Source organism: Phyllopteryx taeniolatus, chromosome 2 (genome assembly GCF_024500385.1).
Source record: "Phyllopteryx taeniolatus isolate TA_2022b chromosome 2, UOR_Ptae_1.2, whole genome shotgun sequence".
NCBI lineage: Eukaryota > Metazoa > Chordata > Actinopteri > Syngnathiformes > Syngnathidae > Phyllopteryx > Phyllopteryx taeniolatus.
The window spans coordinates 11733725-11754533 of record NC_084503.1 but is presented as its reverse complement, the minus strand read 5'-3'; the positions used below and the strand labels follow the sequence as shown (position 1 = coordinate 11754533).

The window sequence follows — 20809 nt, the reverse complement described above, 5'->3', positions numbered from 1 at the left end:
TCTGTTGCACCATAGATCTGGTATCTGTGTTTCCACAGCAACACATATTAAATTACACGCATGGTTGGTGGTGTTGGACTTTAAACGGCTGGAGGGACGGACTTCAGGAAGTTAATTTCTTCTTCCTGGAAAAAAAAAGACTCAAGTACTTGAAATGGTAAGAGCAATAGCATATTTGTGTTAGTATTTAAAACAATTTAGATTTTCAAAGACCAGTTTTTGTATTTTGATTGGAAATGTTCCATTTCACAGGCAAAATTCTTCACACCAGCTCAAATCAATGGTAAGAGTGCTTCACAGCACCATTCTTTCCCCCATTTTCAATCTCATTGTGCATGTATGTCGGGACAATAAAAGGCATTCTATCAATTGCAAACAAACAAAAAAGTTTGAATGGGACCATTGTGCCTGTTTAAATGTGCCTTTTTTCACCTTGTACGAATCAGTCTAGAGTGAAATAGAAATTAGAAATAACGAGTGCTTTAGAACGCCACATTCATCAGTTAGCTACGTCATGCAGGTTTGTTACTTTTCAAGTCAACTTGTTTGATGAATAGCTAGTATTGAAATGTAAATAAATAACTGCTGAAATAATTCACTGCTGAATTTTTCTTGCAGAATTCAAAGAGTGTTTCTCATTATATGACAAGAAACAAAAGGGAAAGATTGCCGTGAATGACCTGATCACAGTTATGCGTTGCCTTGGTACAAGCCCCACACTTGGTGAAATTGAAAGACATTTGCAAGTCCACAAAATTGGTAAATATGCAACCAATTAATGACTTGGCAAGAGTTCACAAAACATACTGTACTTGTTAAATGTAATATAAATATTGTGTTTTCACTGAAATAGCCACCATTAGATAAGAGAGCTTTGCCAAGGTTGAACAATCTTAATTTGGATCAGCTCCTGAGTAGATACTCTTACATATGCCATATTTTGTCATTTGGAGAAATTTGCTCATTGTTTAGTGCAATTCAGTTTTGTTATTTTGGGGTTAATGATGATCAAAACATCCTCCTTGGTGGAGGCATTTAATTACGTGGTTGATTAACAATAATGGATTTGTTGCAACATTTTATTAGATACAATTTTCAATCTGAAATTAATTTTGTGATTTGTACAAATGACACAGCAGACCCAGCAACTAGTCCGTTTTGTTTTGTGTGTGGGCGGGAAACGACACATTGTACTCATTTTGTTGCCGTGCATAAGAGATCACTTAATAATAAGTTTAGCAAAACAAATTGTGCAATAAAAGAGTAGTTTTTTACAATAATTCAATTCATGGGTATTTGACTGGAATTGAATTTAGCAAGTCAATTATTTCAATTATTTCATTATCACAATTTTTTAGAGAAGTCAGGGAACTTGGACTTCTCTACATTCCTGACCATGATGCACCGACAGATACAACAGGAAGACCCTAAGACAGAAATTCTCGAAGCCCTAAGGATGACAGACAAACAGAAAAAAGGATACATTCAAGCCTCTGAGTTGAGAGCCAAGCTCACCATGCTGGGAGAGAAACTTACTGTCAAAGAAGGTAAGAAAAAGGCTCACTCACCATGAGTGAGGACAGTCTGCTCGAATGTCTTTTTTTAACGCACAAAGTAAAAATACCTGTCCAACTCAGTGGAAAACTAACAAAATTTAAACTAATGAAGATACATAATTGTGGACTCCTCTACTTTTTGGAGGTGTAGGGAAGTATCCTGCGGTTGGCTCGTGACCAGCTCAGGGTGTACCCCGCCGCTCGATAGATAGCAGGGATGGGCTCCGGCATGCCCCCGACTCTAGTGAGGATAAGCGATATGGAAAATGGATGGATAGGGAAGGAGCTGCCTGTGGGGTCACCTTGAAAAAAGTGGTATTATTTGCCCATGTCGACTTGTGCCTACGCTTTCAGTCTGTTCACATGACACGAGCAAATTTACTAATTTTGCCATGTGCATATGCTAACTTGGTAAAGAGAAAATGGACCACAATACTCGACGGGGATAATAGTAACAGGAGTTACAATGTAATACTCCCTCACACGGCTTATTTGTCAGAAGCCCCTTTTACACTACCCCTCAAAGCTGCCGTTTTTCCTGTATCTCTCCTGTGCACGAAAGGCACTGGCGAGTTGAAGTCGATTTCCGGCTCCTCATATTTTCCGGTTTTGGTGTAGTGTCAACAGCGGCATTGTGAAAGGGAATCGCGGAAAGCCAGGACCTGGTTGTGAAGTTTAACAACTGAGAATCTCTTCACCATACCAGTGCACAGAAACCGTGAGCAATACAGCTGGTAAACAACCAGTTCACCATGAAGAGAGTCCATACCAACTCAACACAAGCATGTACATTTAACATAGCCCAGAAAAAAACACTTCATTTGCCCCTCAGGGAGAAGGTCCTTTTGTAGGGGAGTGTTGACATTTTACATTTACTGCACGAACTGAAGCACAAGGGTCAATGACATGACATGCATATTTGTGTGTCCGAGCCCCCTACCCCCCAAAAAAACAAACATTTCATCTATTCATGACATCTATCACTTCATTCTCTAAAACCTATTTAGTGTCATACATTTTTCAGTAAATTCAAATAATTACTAGACTTTACACCGATTTTATCGGGCTGATCGGTATCGGCTGATATTTAGCATTTTATGCTGATCGGCTTTAATGTTATAATTCGCCAATCCGATCAATGACGTCATTGAGGTATGAGGTATTACTCACTTGAAAACATTTTACATGATAATTTGTACATTTTAAGTAACACTTATAATACAAGTATAATAAATAAAAGTATAATTTAATATATAAACTTAAATAGAGACTGATGAGTAAATTACAATCATACTACTATTTGAAATGAAAATGCATTTTTTTTCTGCATATTTCATGTCATAACTAATGTTGTCAGGTGGTACAACCAATATTCCTCAAGTGGTGCAACCAATTTAGACCAATAAATGATAGGTTAAAGTAACCAAATGATTTCTAAATCTAATGTGTGTTGTTATTATACTGCATATATGAATTTGTCTTTTTGTGTACTTATTTTTATTTTATTTATTTACAATGATAAAATAATGTGTTCCCTGCCAGATAATGAATCTTAAATAAAAGATCAGGAATCGATATATATATTTTTTTAAATATTTGGTCGTGCCACCTGACATTTTTTGTCGTGAAGTTAAAATACTTTTAAAAAATGAGTTAAAGCAGATGGAAAAGTTATTCAATAAATGAGACATTTTGCAATCAAGGACAAAAAATACTATACTGCATATCGTCATCTTTTGCAAAAACAAAGAAAACAAAATAATTTAAAAATACAATGCGAATTATGGAAGTGTCTCATTTTCAGACTGATTGTCATTTATTTTACAAAAATACTAGTTGCTATGACAGTGTCACACCCTTGTCCTAATTACATCCACTGATGTGACAAAAAACAAACAAAATAATCAATCCATTCAAATGCCGAAATGAAGTCTATAAATTGTGTAGGAATTGTGTTTTCTATGGCAGCAAGTCAGGTATTGCACAGTATATTAACAGTTCATTCATCCTATGCTATGCTGGATAAAATACAGGTGCAATGAAGCTTATATCAAATAAATGTTGCCACCAAGCCGTTCATTTCATTTTCAATAAAAATTCATTGCTTTTCCAGTGTCCATTGCTGCTTGACAAATTTGTCTCTTCATTGGTTGATAGAGAATTGTTGCATTCATCGATGCGACAATGAAAATAAATGAATGAAAAAACAAAAGGGCCATTTCAAAATATTATATGGTAGATTTGTCGTTTACAGGTACTGATAGCACACTGCATTTTACAGTACACTGTGTTACATTTGTGCTTTAATTATTAATTCCCAAATTGCAGTGCTAGCACACTGCATTTTACAGCATACTGTTACGTTTTTGTTTTAATTATTAATTGCCAAATTACATTTTCTTTATATTTGAATATCATGCCACACAGCATTCAACCTACCGACAGACCTGGTGACAATCTGATTGTGACCACCTGTTTGGAAATGTGCTTTAAAGGTAGCCTCCTAATAAGGTGCCCTGCCAGTGAAATTTAGTGGATGTCTAACACATTTAAAGAGAATAACAGATCTTAATGTACAATGGTAACTTTCTTCCCATCCCCCTTCCCTGGAGCCTACTTCGAAATTATTCATATTTAAAGTAAGATAGAGACATTGTACTATTCATCAATAGCTTTTCATCGAGGAAAAATAACTGTTCAGTACTGTTCTGGCTCAGCCCCGAGTCATAAACAAAACCAAATGACTGCTTAAGTAATTATACATTTATTTCATTGACAGGCATTGTAGTCTTTTTGCAAGTTTTTTGAAAACTATTTTCTGTTTTCTTCTTCTAGTGGATGAGCTGTTCAAAGAAGCAAACATCAAGCCAAGTGGAATTGTTAATTATGAAGAGTTCACCGAAATGGTGACTCTGCCACCTGTTGATTACTGAGATGAGCCATGGCGACGGATAAACACTCACAGATTGCTGCGTCCTGACTTAATTTGAATCGTTTCATCAAGTTTACAAAAACCTTCATGGTTTTGTCTTTGTTTCTATCACATTGAAATTCATCTCATTTAGGACATTATTTCTTTATTCTTATCAAGCCCTTTATGGACCATCTTCTTCTTTTCCTTTGGGCTTGTCCCTTTAGGGGTCGCCACAGCGCGTCTTCCTTTTCCATGTATGCCTATCTCCTGCATCCTCCTCTCGAACACCAACTGCCCTCATGTCTTCCCTCACGACATCCGTCAACCTTCTCTTTGGTCTTCCTCTAGCTCTCTTGCCTGGCAGCTCCATCCTCATCATCCATCTACCAATATACTCACTATTTCTCCTTTGGATGTGTCCAAACCATCGAAGACTGCTCTCTCTAACTTTGTCTCCCAAACATTGAACCTTGGCCATCCCTCTGATGAGCTCATTTCTAATTTTATCCAACCTGGTCACTCCGAGAGCGAACCTCAACATCTTCATTTCCGCCACCTCCAACTCTGCTTCCTGTTGTCTCTTCAGTGCCATTGTCTCTAATCCGTACATCATGGCTGGCCTCACCACTGTTTTATAAACTTTGCCCTTCATCCTAGCAGAGACTCTTCTGTCACATAACACACCTGACACCTTCCTCCACCCGTTCCAACCTGCTTGGACCCGTTTCTTCACTTCCTGACCACACTCACCATTGCTCTGGACGGTTGACCCCAAGTATTTCAAGTCCTCCACCCTTGCTATCTCTTCTCCCCGTAGCCTCACTCTTCCCCCACCACCCCTCTCATTCATGCGCATATATTCTGTCTTACTTCGGCTAATCTTCATTCCTCTGCTTTCCAGTGCATGCCTCAATCTTTCTAACTGTTCCTCCACCTGCTCCCTGCTTTCACTGCAGATCACAATGTCATCTGCAAACATCATGGTCCACGGGGATTCCAGTCTAACCTCATCTGTCAGCCTATCCATCACCACTGCAAACAGGAAGGGGCTCAGGGCTGATCCCTGATGCAGTCCCACCTCCACCTTAAATTCGTCTATCACACCAACAGCACACCTCACCGCTGTTCTGCTGCCCTGGTACATGTCTTTATTATTCTAACATACTTCTCTGCCACTCCAGACGTCCGCATGCAGTACCACAGTTCCTCTCTGGGTACTCTGTCACAGGTTTTCTCTAGATCTACAAAGACACAATGTAGCTCCTTCTGACCTTCTCTGTACTTTTCCATCAACACCCTCAAGGCAAATAAAGCATCTGTGGTACTCTTTCTAGGCATGAAACCATACTGTTGCTCGGAAATACTCACTTCTGTCCTGAGTCTAGCCTCCACTACTCTTTCCCATAACTTCATTGTGTGGCTCACAAACTTTATTCCTCTATAGTTCCCACAGCTCTGCACATCACCCTTGTTCTTAAACATCATCATCACATTTGAATAATATTCATGCAATGTATTTCGATCATTATTATTGAAATTAATGGCAGAGAAAATGTTCGAGCATCAGACTTGTAATCTAGGGTTCAGGTAAAGGGTTCAAGGCAACCCATTGTTGAATTTCCCATTGTGGAACAATAAAGTACTTCCATTTAAACATAATGTATAAATATTCCCATAAATGAGGAATAAATTATTCACTTTCACCCTAATTTGTGTATTGTTTGATTAAAACATTGATTTACGTGGTACATTTGCATGGCCCAGCATACAGTATTTGTATACACAGTACTGTAGAAATGCTGTATTTGAACCTTTGTTAGAATCTGAGTTTTTAAAGGGAAAAAAGAAATTCACAATCAGTCTTCAACAAAAATTCACTATCAGTCTTCAACAATTAAAACAGACTCCCTTAAAATTGTCACTCTTTGTTATATTGCAGCCATTTGCTAAAATCATTTAAGTTCATTTATTTTTCACATTAATGTACACACAGCACCCCATATTGACAGAAAAAAACGGAATTGTTGAAATTTTTGCAGATTTATTAAAAAAAGAAAAAACTGAAATATCACACAGCCATAAGTATTCAGACCCTTTGCTGTGACACTCATATATTTAGCTTGGGTGCTGTCCATTTCTTCTGATCATCCGTGAAATGGTTCTCCACCTTCACTGGAGTCCAGCTGTGTTTGATTATACTGATTGGACTTGATTAGGTACGCCACACACCTGTCTATATAAGACCTTACAGCTCACAGTGCATGTCAGAGCAAATGAGAATCATGAGGTCAAAGGAACTGCCTCATGAGCTCAGAGACAGAATTGTGGCAAGGCACAGATCTGGCCAAGGTTACAAAAAGATTTCTGCTGCACTTAAGGTTCCTAAGAGCACAGTGGCCTCCATAATCCTTAAATGGAAAACGTTTGGGACGACCAGAACCCTTCCTAGAGCTGGCCGTCTGGCCAAACTGAGCAATCGGGGGAGAAGAGCCTTGGTGAGAGAGGTAAAGAAGAACCCAAAGATAACTGTGGCTGAGCTCCAGAGATGCAGTCGGGAGATGGAAGAAAGTTCTAGAAAGTCAACCATCACTGCAGCCCTCCACCAGTCGGGGCTTTATGGCAGAGTTGCCCGGCGGAAGCCTCTCCTCAGTGCAAGACACATGAAAGCCCGCATGGAGTTTAGTAAAAAAAAACACCTGAGGGACTCCAAGATGCTGAGAAATAAGATTCTCTGGTCTGATGAGACCGAGATAGTAATTGTTGGCCTTAATTCTAAGTGGCATGTGTGGAAAAAAACAGGCACTGCTCATCACCTGTCAGTGAAGCATGGTGGTGGCAGCATCATGCTGTGGGGGTGTTTTTCAGCTGCAGGGACAGGATGACTGGTTAGAATCATAGGAAAGGTTCACCTACCAACAAGCGACACAGCGAAAATAACGAAGGAGTGACTTCAGAACAACTCTGTGACTGTTCTTGAATGGCCCAGCCAGAGCCCTGACTTAAACCCAATTGAGCATCTCTGGAGAGACCTGAAAATTGCTGTTCACCATCCAACCTGACAGAACTGGAGAGGATCTGCAAAGAGGAATGGCAGAGAGTCCCTAAATGGAAATGGGCTGGCCACGTTGCCTGAAGAACTGACAAAGGTGCACCACAGAAACTATCAATTGGATACCACTGGGCACAAAGCAGCCACGGAGAAGACTTCAAAGTAGATGGATAGATGAAATTATGAAACTCACCGGACGACACTGGCAACAAATTGCAAACTGCTGTAGTAGTTGGAAATGTGAAGAAGAGACCTTTGTCCTGCAGTGGATAGAAAATGGCTGATGATATATATATATATATATATATATATATATATATATATATATATATATATATATACAATATATATATATAAAATATATGTATTTTCACGACCATAAGGCGCACTTAAAAGTTTTAAATTTTCTCCAAAATGGACGGGGCGCCTTATACTGCAGCGCACCTTATGTGTGCACCGAGTTCCAAAATCTGTAAATGTTGTTGTGTGAATTTAATGAGCGCTCCGCTTGAGTGACTGGGAGCATTTCCTGCCGACACGCTGCTTATATCGAGGAAAGGCGGACGTGACTGAGGACAGCATGCGGATGTTAAAGGGGGAAGGGTGTGCGTGAAAGAGGACGCTAAAGGCTAAAGGAAGACCAACTCGGGCAATGGATTAATGAGCAAAGAACCGTGTCTCTACAGTCACCATTCGACTAAGTGCAATAACTCGGAGCTTGCCATCATTCCGGGATTCTTGGCAAAGGAACTCCAACCGCTGGACAGCGGTGTTAACAGGGCGTTCAAAGTGAAGTTGCGAGCGATGGATGACAGATGGCGAACACAGCTTTACCAAGACTAGGAGGCAGCGCCGGGCGAGTTCCGCCACAATTTGTGAATGGATTGTGGATGCTTGGGCTAACGCGTCTGCTTGCACTGTTGTTCGAGCTTTCGTAAAAGCCGGCATCATTTCTCAGGAGCTGCACGGCAACGAGACTGAGTCCGACAATGACGAGAGGGAACCGGGCGTGCTTGATTGAGAACTTGCCCAGCTGTTCATTTCGGATACAGAAGATGAGGACTTTGATGGATTTGTGGACGAGGATTGATCACAAATTAACGTGAGTACATTGTTAAATACTTCAATAAAGTACAACCGAACTCAGTTTTGCTCCCGCTGCCTTTTTAAAAATATTGTTTTAGCATGCATGCATGCTACCGTGTTTTAAGCCAGCGTATGTTTTAGCATGTCTGCGCCTTTTAATACGGTGCGCCTTATGTATGTGTTAAATGCAGAAATAGACCCCGTAACTGAGACTGCACCTTTTAATACGGTGCGCCTTATGGTCCACACACACGCATGTATATATATTGTAAATTTAAATATATTAAAACTCAATGTTAAATATATATTTAAATATAAATCTTGAATTTACATATAAATATTAATATATATAATAATAATTTAATATATATTTAAATGTTAAATGCTAATGCTAAATGTACACTCCCAGGAAATATATTATCACTACCTGAAATAACAAAGCAGTTATGGAAACTTTATTTGACGAGTACTTTGAGTGTTTAGTGTCGCTTGAACGTTGCGGGGCAGGGAACAGGGGGACGAAAAGAGAACCAGCCAGAAACTGGTGCTTCCCACTGGCCTGGCCACCTCAGAGTGCTTGCTCGCCAGCCGCAAGAGAGCAGATGTCAGCCCTGGAGGTGGATTTGGAAAAACCAGTGACAAGGGAGGTGAGGGGAGGGAAAAAAAGCACTGTTGCTGTGGTTTTTTTTTTTCAACCTGCCTTTTCAGCTTGCAGCGTGCTTGTGTATTTGGTCACACACTTCGTGTCGGCTCGCCAAGCTTGGAACGCTGTCTGACCAGGTATACCAACTAAAAAAAAAGGACCGGGTCGTAACTGATTTTGCCACTGGAAAATCAGCAATCGCAAGAAGTGCGCCATGTTGAAACAAGTCACTACCATGTCATGAAAAGGATTTTGTCTTGCAGAGATTTCTACAAAAAAAAGAAGCAGGGATTAAAATACTTTTTATAATAAAGACTACGCTACTATGAAATCAAGAAAAAATATTTAAATTGTATATGGTGAAAACATTTAATCATGTATAATTTTCACATCCATAAATGCATACCACACAAAAATAAGAAGCAGTGAGGAAAAATATTTTCTTTTCTGCAGAATGTTTTGTGTTTAAGCTTCTGTGTAAAACAAACTTAGAAAGGCATTTGATGACCAGCAGCTTTAAGCCAATTGATTTATGTGTCTTCAAATGGAACTTTATTATAGCACGTGGCAAAGCACGTACAAACACACACAGCTGTTAGTAACCTTAGCACCGAAGCTAGCGTTAACAATATAAGGTGTTCAGGGTTTGCCAAAGCAATGACAGAAATGTTATGCTTACTGCAGCAGATAGTGTAAACAAGTTAAAATCACAATCACAGGGCTGAGAAAATCCACTTTAAAAAAAGTGTGCCACAGCTTTAAAGTTTGTTCCATTTCATTTGGTTGTTCTGCTGGCACGAATAACATTCAATTAAATTACAACATCAAATAAAATAAGACTGCTCAGACTGTGTGAGATGTTATTGTATGTTATTTCATACCTGTGTTGGCTGTTGAATAGATACCTGAGAAATGCATAAAATGCTGTCAAAAACCTATTGACCTCCATGAGTGAGGATATAAAATACATACATTTAGAAAACTAATATTAGAGTGAGGTTACTTTGCACCAAATTATTGGTGCCTTGTTGGCGATAAAGCCATTTGTCTCTTTCTTTTCAATATAAACAGTTTGATTTATCGCAGACTTTAATCATTGGACACATTGCTGTGTATTTCTGGTCCATTATGCTGCATCAAAAGGTTTTTAGAGAAGCACCAGGTTTGAGGCTTTGCAGTTGCCAATTGTTATTGTTTCGGAGAAGCTTTCAAAAAAAAAAGGAAGAACACTGTATTCTACATATACCACTGACTGTAGAAATGACTCAATAAAAATTGAAATATAATTCATTAAGCATATGGTAATATAGCCTTGAAATATCAAACTAAGTAATAAAAAGCTGCATTTTATTCATACTTGACTATCAAAAGTCAGGAATGTTATGAAGGGTATTTAAATATTTAATCAAGGCATTCGGCCTGCCCACACCTCAGCTGAATTTAGGAGTCCATGTGGCCTCGAGCACAAATGTCCTGCAGCCTCATTTTCTCCATTTATTGTAGTGAGAACATAATTCTTTCTTCTTTTAAAATTGTGGAACTTTTTTGAGCACCATAAACCATGTTTTTTAATTGCAATATTCAAAATGTGCACACTACAGTATATAATGTATCACACTAATTTGCAAAATGATATTGAAGATGCCGTTGACCACCTTGCACTGTCACTTGTACTGAGATTTGTAATGAGATTGACAACTATGGACTGGTTTAAGTTTGATGTTGAGCGAGCTGTCATGCGGGTTATGGTTGAGACAATTCCGATCACCCAATTGTCTGTACGATTGTTTTCCAACTTTGGAATTTCACATCTGCTGTGAGTCACCTTTGTTAACGGCATTGTGCAGTAACTATGTGTTGGTAAACTGAGAAATATGGAATGTAAGCACCTCTCATTGTTTTATCTCTTTTTGTAAATGCATACTGTACTTATGTATTTAATTTATACATTTATTTGTACTGTACCTGCTACCAACCACAAATGTTTCCATGTAGGTTGTCTCGTTGTGTGTATACTGTATTTAAGCTGGCTACATTGAAGGGAGAGCATCAGCTTCTGTAACCTTTTGTCACTGAGAGTTTTGCCATTCTGGGCAATATATTATCTACTAAGTGAAAATAATCATTTACATTCCCTCCACTACGAAACAGAGAAGTAAAGCAAACAGTCTGTTGAGGTGATGAAATCCATAATCCACTGATGAGTTGCCTTGCTCTTGGTTCAGTGGTGACTGGCACTGCTGGCCCGGCTTGTCGGTTGGTTGCAGGTTTTGCAGCAATGTGCACGCACGTTGGGCAACTGGCAACGGCCCAACCAGCGCAGAGTCTGACAGAAGCGAGATGCGAGACGATCACGGAAACACACTGCTCCTGTGGGGGGACAGATATAGAGCTGATATTTGAGACCAACTGGAATGCAGCCCTATGGGGGGCACAAGCCAGTGGAAACTGTAGGCCGGTCCCAAGCCCGGATAAATGCAGAGGGTTGCGTCAGGAAGGGCATCCGGCTTAAAGCTTTGCCAAAAAAAATATGAGCGTTCATCCAAAGAATTCCATACCGGATCGGTTGTGGCCCGGGGAAACAACATCCGCCCCCGGCACCGTTAAACTGCAGGGCGCCGGTGGAAATTCAGGTACTACGGGTCGAAGATGAAGGAGAGGTGGAAAGTGGGTTCTTGGGCAGAAAAAGAAGATGAAAGTACAGAGCCTAGAACTGAATGTGGGGACTTTGAATGTTTATGACAGGAAAAACTCAGGAGTAAGTAAGTAAGTTGAAAGGAAAACATTGAGACTTGACATAGGGAAAAGGTAGAGGTGGCAAAGGCCAAACAAGAGGCATATGATACCAGGTTGGACACTAAAGAAGGTGAGAAAGGTCTACACAGGTTGGCCAGACAGAGGGATAGAGATGGGAAGGATGTGCAGCAGGTTAGGGTGATCAAGGATAGAGATGGAAATGTAGTCTAGTGTGCTGGATAGATGGAAAGCATACTTTGAGGAGTTGATGAATGAGGAAAATGAGAGAGAAGGGAGAGTAGAAGAGGCAAGTGTGGTGGACCAGGAAGTGGCAATGATTAGTAAGGGGGAAGTTAGAAAGCCATTAAAGAGGATGAAAACTGGAAAGGCAGTTGGTCCTGATGACATTCTTGTGGCAGTATGGAAGCATCTAGGAGAGGTGGCTGTGGAGTTTTTGACCAGCTTGTTCAAAAGAATTCTAGCGGGTGATAAGATGCCTAAGGAATGGAGGGAAGGTGTGCTGGTGCGCATTTTTAAGAAGGGTGATGTGCAGAGCTATGGGAACTATAGAGGAATAAGGTTGATGAGCCACACAATGAAGTTATGGGAAAGAGTAGTGGAAGCTTGACTCAGGACAGAAGTGAGTATTTGGGAGCAACAGTATGGTTTCATGCCTAGAAAGTGTACCACAGATGCTTTATTTGCCTTGAGGGTGTTGATGGAAAAGTACAAAGAAGGTCAGAAGGCGCTACATTGTGTCTTTGTGGATCGAGAAAGAGTGTATAACAGAGTAGGAACTGTGGTACTGCATGCGGAAGTCTGGAGTGGCAGAGAAGTATGTTAGAATAGTACAGGACATGTATGAGGGCACCAGAACAGTGGTGAGGTGCGCTGTAGGTGTGACAGAGGAGTTTAAGTTGGGACTGCTTTAGGGATCAGCCCTGAGCCCCTTCCTGTTTGCAGTGGTGATGGATAGGCTGACAGATGAGGTTAGACTGGAATCCCCGTGGACCATGATGTTTGCAGATGACATTGTGCTCTGCAGTGAAAGCGGAGAGCAGGTGGAGGAACACTTAGAAAGATAGAGGCATGGACTGGAAAGCAGAGGAACGAAGATTAGCCGAAGTAAGACAGAATATATGTGCATGAATGAGAGGGCTGGAGGGGGAAGAGTGAGGCTACAGGGAGAAGAGATAGCAAGGGTGGAGGACTTTAAATACTTGGGGTTAACAGTCCAGAGCAATGGTGAGTGTGGTAAAGAAGTGAAGAAATGGGTCCAAGCAGGCTGGAACGGGTGGAGGAAGGTTTCAGGTGTGTTATGTGACAGAAGAGTCTCAGCTAGGAAGAAGGGCAAAATTTATAAGACAGTGGTGAGGCCAGCCATGATGTACGGATTAGAGACAGTGGCACTGAAGAGAGAACAGGAAGCAGAGGTGGAGGTGGCGGAAATGAAGATGTTGAGTTTCTCTCGAGGAGTGATCAGGTTGGATGTCATTAGAAATTAGATCATCAGAAGAACAGCCAAGGTTAGATGTTTTGGAGACAAAGTTAGAGAGAGCAGACACGTCCAGAGGAGAGATAGTGAGTATATTGGTAGAAGGGTGATGAGGATCGAGCTGCCAGGCAAGAGAGGGAAGACATGAGGGCAGTTGGTGTTAGAGAGGAGGATGCAAGAGATCGGCTTACATGGAAAAGGATGACACGCTTTGGCGACCCCTAACGGGACAAGCCAAAAGGAAAAGAAGAAGAAGATTTGAGACCACCTGACATAAATGTGGTAGAACTTCAAACATTTATTTATTGAAACATGCAATTCAGTTTCGCTTTTTTAACCATGTGTACTGCATGTGTTTTATGAAATTGCATTGTCCCGTTTCAAAAATAAACTGATAAACAAGTAGCTTTGCCAATTAACTGGCCTTGTAGCTCCCTGGGTGAAATGTGAGATTAAAAACCTTTTAAATTCAATGTTCAGTCTCATTTTTCTTTTTTTGCCTGTACCACCATCAGGGAGGAAAGGAAGCATCTGGATTTCTTATTACTGAATTCTCTCTGCTCATGTTACTGAAACAGCAATTTTGACAATATACGAAACAGGATCATGCACGCAAAGTTAAGGGAGAATTATTCTTATTTTGATTCTCAATCTCTGTATATCAAGATTTCTAAGTAACACCGAAATTATGTTTGTCGTATTACACAACATAAACTGTATGTTTAGAGTTAAGACAAATATATACAGTATAATCCATACAGTGGATCCTCAAGGTTTCAATGGTCCAAATATCTTGCAGTTCGGATACGGTAAGGATGGATGGTAAGGACACTCCAACAGTGTAAATATGCAAAGCATTCCTGTATTTTGTCATCTTTAGGTGGGGTTTGTAAAGAATTAATCCACAAAGTCTTGGATCTTCTTCAGTTCACTGTATATTCATGATTTAGTGTGTCAGTTCATAATGGGCTACATTACCAACCTACACATTTTTGTGACAAGGACAATGGACTATGTTCATTATGGCTGTAATGATTCATGAATTAATTGATGTTATAATTTAAACACCAAGGATACAACTACATCGAAAAATCCTCAGACGTCCCTCACGGTAGACCCACACTACTGTCCATCCATTATAGTATGTATGCTCTATAATGGTACTGCAGTTGTTCATATACTGTAGCTGGCTTTCATGCAAAAGGGAATGCTATGCAAACTCAGTCTAAACACGATTGTCTATTTTGAAATATATTCACTGTAGTAAAGTCCTGTAACTGCATAAAAACAAGTGATGTTTTTACACTTGATGCACGTGAAATGAGAAAGACAGACTTGGCTGCATGCTGAGCTATTGAAAAACCAGGACATACAGCAAGATTGAGTAAATTCTTTTGGAATCGTTTGACTATCATCCAATCGTTGCTTTCTATGGCTTTTTGTCTCATTATGAAGTGGCAGGAAGTGCTCGACAGGTATTCACGTGCTTGTCATCAAAAGTGCTAACAAGGAGGCTAAAAAAAATTGAACAACCCACGCTTTCCTGTTAGAATTCAATATGTGGAGGCCAGAGGGGAAGCTTGATGGTTTTAAAAGAAGACTACTCAAACATTTTGCTGCCGTTATGAGCTGCTGTACATTCTGAGTGAGCCCTGAGAAAATACTTGAAAAATAATTGAAAGTCCTCATGGATTTGCAATTCATAATTGGAAATAGTTCAAGTTCTTCCACATACTGGAGACTTTTTTCTTTAATATTTTTAGAGTATTTACTAGATGTAAATCTTTTATATCATCAGCTGTACATGTTGCAACATGATCAGCATCAAGACTCCAAGGTTGTCGGCTGAGTGAAAGATCATATTCGCTGTCTAGGTGCAGAGCACACCTGTGGAGTTATAAACAAGAAAATGAATGAGGCAGGAAGAAGAAAAAAGAGAAAACAAAAAGCTGAATGACTGTAGTATCAGTGGCATTTTTATATTGTATAATATAATGGTGGGCAAACTACTTCATTAGGCCACTAAAGAATACTTTTTTTTTTACTGTCTTGATGTGCTATCCATCCATCCTTCCTTCCATCTTCTATGTGGCCTGTCCTGATTAGCGTTGCACGTGAACTAGAGCCTACTCTAGACAAACAAGAGTATGCTCCGCTCCATCACTTCTATACAGCAGCGCCCGGACGGCGTGCACAGCCCACGTGATCACTACAAGAGGTTGCTAAGGTGCTATTACAGTAGTAAGGAGTAAAAGTTAATGTTGCTTGCTTAAAGTTGTTTACTGACATTCCAGTTGAAGTTCACTGTAAAACTAAACACATATAACAAAATAATTACACCTATTAAATGATCAAATACATCACAGACTTAGTTCTGTCTTCATTTTTGTTCACAAAAATCGCTAGCTCAAAGCTAACACACAATGAATGAAAAACACCATTGACGAGCGAACGAAAATTAGCATCGAACTTGCGGGACTTATATCTCTCAAAATAATAAATATTGGGACACAAAACCTGTATAACCACATACAAACAGGCAATATAACAATACTCTATGGCATATAGTCTTCAAACTGTGAAAAACAACTTATATTAACAATATTCGATCTACTTTCTTTGTTACTGCAAGTGTGTAACTCATTGCGTGTACCAAATTGCCCCTCAGAGGGCAAGCACGTCTTGCAGCAGCAGTTACTTTATCTAACCCATTGGTTAGTAATAAATGGGTCAGTTTTGCTCATACCTACTGTTGCTGATTATCGTTCTTTGTTTGAGTGATATCACTTGATCAAGCCTTTTCTAACATCCCACGCTATAAAATATAGCAATGTATCGTGTATATAGTTTTTTTTTTTTTACAATTTTTAATTATTTTATTTTTTGTTTATGGACAATGTGTACATACATTCATCAATATCAAAAGACATGAAGAAATGATTGCACAAGATTTAGCCGGAAGATAATCTCCATTTGTAGTCCATCTTTTGTTTCCCTCGTCGCTACTGAGAGAACCGTGTAGTTTATTTTCCTCCGCTAAGTAATATGGATTTCTTTTTTTCATTCACTTCATTTACAGCACAGCCCACATGGCATCCATTTTTTTTTACGTCAGGGAGGAACGACTACGTTTAGCCTGCGTTATTAGCGGAAGACAAGTAAGGGAAGTAAATTTTTGTTGCGTATACTTTGGCTCTGCTACAGGCACAGGTCCGGTGCTTTTTTTCCAAAATCAAGTCATCCGTCAGCCATTTATTTAATATCATTATTTATATGAAATTATTTTGAAATTATATTTAAATGTTTTGGAATCTTAATTTGTGGGATTTTTATGATTTAAACTATTAATACAGTATAGCAATTCAAAAAAATTTAAGGGGGGGGGGGGGGTCAATGACTCACGTTTTTTTGCCATTCACAGCAGGGCTCAGTTCATAACCTTCACAATAGTGGGGGTTTACTGTATGTATTTTCAAGTGAGTTCCAGAGTCCGTCTGCTGGAAATAATGGAAGCATTATGATGTCATAGCCATGTTCAGAGCTACAATGTCAGCACAGATTAACATTAGCTTCTGATAGCCTGCTGGGACATTGATTTTGCATCACATTTTATGATACTGTCTAAAAAGATGCAGTGACACAGACAACACAACGTTTATTCAAGGTATCTTTGAGAGAGTTGTGGACTTTGTGGCATGTGTTTTCAGGAACTCACGTCACTTTCATTCCCGAGTACTTCTGCCAGTCATTTCTTTCCTTGTCTACAAATTTAACCTCCTATAGAGATAATAATGGCATCCGCAAATCAGCAATGATGTCTTTTTCCCATCCACAAAGCTACACAAGTGTTGTGTCACAGCACAGTGATTTAACACTGTGATTGAAAATTACAACTGTAAGACATGCAACATCTGTTGCCATGCCAAGTAACATGTTTTGTCTTACCTGTTCTGAAAATATTTATTATGAAAGAATTATTGACCATTGAGTTTGGAACATTGGGGATAGGTACTGTATTTTCATAGTCAGTGACTATCGCCCCTCCTGCCTTAAACTCAAAAAGCCAGCAATATCCCACCTTTGCTGTGTTCTGTGTGAAGAGCAAAGGCAGACCTCTGCATAAAAGAGGATTATGATAACATGTAAAATAATATTTCAAAGGTAACGCCAGTGAAGCATTGCTCTAGCATGTAAACCACATTTCCCATTTTCCTTAATCAGAATATTGTAAATAAACTGAAAAGTTATTTCCTAAGTAGCATTAGTGTCATATACTGCCCTGCAGTTCCATTATAGTAGTCTGGAGGGCTCTTTGTGTCCTCTCTCTCTCCCCCCTCCACTCTCTGTTTTCAGTACCTGTCTCTAATCAGCCTCATCACCACCGGTATTTAAGCCTGTCTGTTCCAAGAAATCCTCGCCAACGTATCGCAGCCTCTCCGAGGGGTACCACGGGCCACCGTACTCGAGTAAGCCACTCAGCTCCTCGTTCCTTTGTTAACTCTTATGTCTCCTCGTTCCCAGTGTTCCTGACCCACATCATTCCTGCCAGCCGCCTGTTCTGTCCACTGCCTGCCGCCTGCCAACACATCCAGGACCACCTCCATAACCATCCATCCATTTTCTGAGCTGCTTCTCCTCACTAGGGTCGCGGGCATGCTGGAGCCTATCCCAGCTATCATCGGGCAGGAGGCGGGGTACACCCTGAACTGGTTGCCAGCCAATCGCAGGGCACATACAAACAAACAACCATTCACACCTACAGGGAATTTAGAGTTGTCAATTAACCTACCATGCATGTGGGAGGAAACCGGAGTGCCCGGAGAAAACCCACGCAGGCACGGGGAGAACATGCAAACTCCACACAGGCGGGGCCGGGGATTGAACACCGCTCCTCAGAACTGTGAGGCAGACGCTGTAACCAGTCGTCCACCATGCCGCCACACCGCCATAACCTTTGCTCAATAAACTGTTCAACATTTTATATCAGCCTCTGCCTGCTCTTGGGTCCAGCTACTTCCCACACTTGACAATTAGTGTACATATGTAAACAGTAATCCCTCACTACATTGTGTTTCACCTATCACGGATTCAGTGCATCGCAGATTTTTTAAACCATATTTACAGTATATTGCTGATAATTTGCCATATCACGGGATTTCTTTATATATTTTTTAATTGTGGTGGTAAAATAAGCATTTTCCAGCCCAAAACTTAAACAAAAACAAATAAAAATTCATGAAAATACATATTATACGAGGAACAAAATACCTGTACAGTACAATACAAAAGCTCAATTGCGGTGAGTGCTGAGATTCGCGAGTGTCTTTGAAAGCATCCCTTTTCCGTGTGTGCGGGGGCACGTTGGGGCGGGGGAGCCGAGAGTTTGTTGACGGCGTATTTCTCACAGTGGTTAGGTTACTAAAATTTACAAACTGCCTGCATATCAAAATAGAGGATATCATTGGATAGAGGATTGAAACACGGATACAAAATTTTATCTTTTTTAAAGAAGATTTTAAAAACATGATATCAAAAATTATTAATTGGAATTTTACCAGCATACGTATGTTATATGAATTAGATTTACATATATAACTTCTCATTATTTCAAGTATTACATACATGAAGTAGCCTCTTGAAGTTATGCAAATTCAGTTCAAGGTTTAGCTCAGTAATTATATTAAAAGGAAGAAAAAATGTAGTTGAGCGTTGACCAAATTGTAAATTGTGCATGTATTGTGTGTAAAGCAAATCATTTTCTCACCAGAAAGGTCCTTCTGACATTCATCCAAGTTACACTTCTGTGCGCTCCCAGGTTGCACCTCATGGTCACACTGACTTTGATCCGCCTGTTCTTGAGTCTCAGACTTCATGTTAACACACTTCACGAGTCGCCGCTGCACCCCACCACCACAGGAAGCCGAACACTGAAGGGAAAATTTGGCACTCATTATGTATACATATTGCACTCCCAGTGTACCTGAACGAGTTCAATGAATGAAAGTTCATGAACTAGTTCATATTTTTGTGAGCGTGAATTGAACCTAGTTCATTCCTGCCTGATGAACGTTATTGAGAAGGTGCTATTCTAACGTCTATGAACTGTTTTCGAATGAAAGTTCATTTTCATTCAAGAGTGCCAGGTTTTGTGAGGGACAAAACCAGGCTGAACACACTATATACGAACCTTCATGTTGGGGGATAAATGGCGTAATTGCCAACCCATTCAAAGCAGCCGCGGTAGCCATTCATGTTTACATCGCAGCTGGAACGAGTGCACAAAGTGAGTTCAGGGACAGCATAAATGGAAGGGATAGTTATTTTGTACATAATTGTAAAAATGTATTACTGATCTACGGAAGCGTATTGGGCGGCACGGTGGCCGACTGGTTAGAGCGTCAGCCTCACAGTTCTGAGGTGTGGGGTTCAATCCCCGGCCCCGCCTGTGTGGAGTTTGCATGTTCTCCCTGTGCCTGCGTGGGGTTTCTCCGGGCACTCCGGTTTCCTCCCACATCCCAAAAACATGCCTCCATTGGAGACTCTAAATTGCCCATAGGTATGAATGTGAGTGTGAATGGTTGTTTGTTTGTTTGTATGTGCCCTGCGATTGGCTGGCAACCAGTTCAGGGTGTACCCCGCCTCCTCCCCGATGATAGCTGGGATAGGCTCCAGCACGCCCGCGACCCTAGTGAGGAGAAGCGGCTCAGAAAATAGATGGATGAATGGACGGAAGCGTATTGCATTCACTTGGTTAAAAAAACCTCCTGTTTTTCTGAGTAATTTTTTTGAGGGCTTTGTTTTTCTGACTATTTTTTTCTGTTTTTCTGACAAATTTTTTTCCACCTGTTTTTCTGACAAATTTTTTTTCCACCTGTTTTTCTGACTATTTTTTTCTGTTTACCATATCTGTCCAACTGATTCTGGACAAACATTGCTGTATCTAGCAGATCTGAATGGGCTTTCCTCCTGAAAAAATGCAAAGTCCACAGGTGCCTGCGTAATGTCGACGAACTAGTAACAATACCATCTATGTGACTCAAAGACAGGAGTATCTCCCAGTGTCTTAAACCCATATCAAAATAAAACTTGATCAAACTGAATAAGGCGGTCATGTTGCTTACTACGGATTCCAAAAAGAGTCACTTGCAGTTCGCAGGTTCTCGTGTGAGTTTGATGTGTCCCGATAACTCAGAAAAAAAATTGTCAGAAAAACAGGTGGAAAAAAATGTCAGAAAAACAAAGCCCTCAAAAACATTACTCAGAAAAACAGGAGTTTTTTAATTTTTTTAATCCAAGTGAATGCAATACGCTTCCGTACTGATCACACTGT

The 20809-nt window shown here is 40.2% G+C and overlaps 2 protein-coding genes and 1 long non-coding RNA gene across 4 annotated transcripts in view; 1 reads left to right on the top strand and 2 right to left on the bottom strand.

Moving 5' to 3' along the window:
• Positions 1-19: 19 nt before the first annotated feature.
• On the top strand, positions 20-6173 carry calml4a (calmodulin-like 4a). Of its 2 annotated transcripts, XM_061760631.1 has the most exons (5): positions 20-157; positions 253-283; positions 619-759; positions 1359-1547; positions 4392-6173. In XM_061760631.1, exons 1-5 carry the CDS (start codon positions 155-157, stop codon positions 4487-4489), a joined length of 462 nt encoding a protein of 153 aa, XP_061616615.1. In that variant the 5' UTR covers positions 20-154; the 3' UTR covers positions 4490-6173. The 2 variants fall into 2 exon arrangements, with proteins under 2 accessions (XP_061616615.1, XP_061616624.1); XM_061760640.1 differs by lacking the exon at positions 619-759.
• Positions 6174-7409: 1236 nt separating this feature from the next.
• LOC133471257 (uncharacterized) lies at positions 7410-9212 on the bottom strand. Its single transcript, XR_009786166.1, has 3 exons — positions 9076-9212; positions 7713-7779; positions 7410-7545 (listed from the first exon to the last, which is right to left on the bottom strand). It is a non-coding gene; the product is annotated as an uncharacterized LOC133471257 (long non-coding RNA).
• Positions 9213-9592: 380 nt separating this feature from the next.
• LOC133471241 (A disintegrin and metalloproteinase with thrombospondin motifs 7) overlaps positions 9593-20809 on the bottom strand; it is a 112080-nt gene continuing 100863 nt past the window's right edge. The window contains exons 23-24 of the mRNA XM_061760617.1: positions 19244-19406; positions 9593-11618 (exon numbers count right to left, since the gene is read on the bottom strand). Of these exons, the coding sequence (XP_061616601.1) occupies positions 11470-11618; positions 19244-19406 (312 nt within the window). The 3' untranslated portion in view covers positions 9593-11469. The remainder of the gene's footprint in view (positions 11619-19243; positions 19407-20809) is intronic.

Excerpts from the sequence above, each read along its gene's own strand:
- calml4a (XM_061760631.1), top strand. Across the intron at positions 760-1,358 it reads TTTGCAAGTCCACAAAATTG|AGAAGTCAGGGAACTTGGAC; the intron begins GTAAATATGCAA and ends ACAATTTTTTAG. Across the intron at positions 1,548-4,391 it reads GAAACTTACTGTCAAAGAAG|TGGATGAGCTGTTCAAAGAA; the intron begins GTAAGAAAAAGG and ends TTCTTCTTCTAG.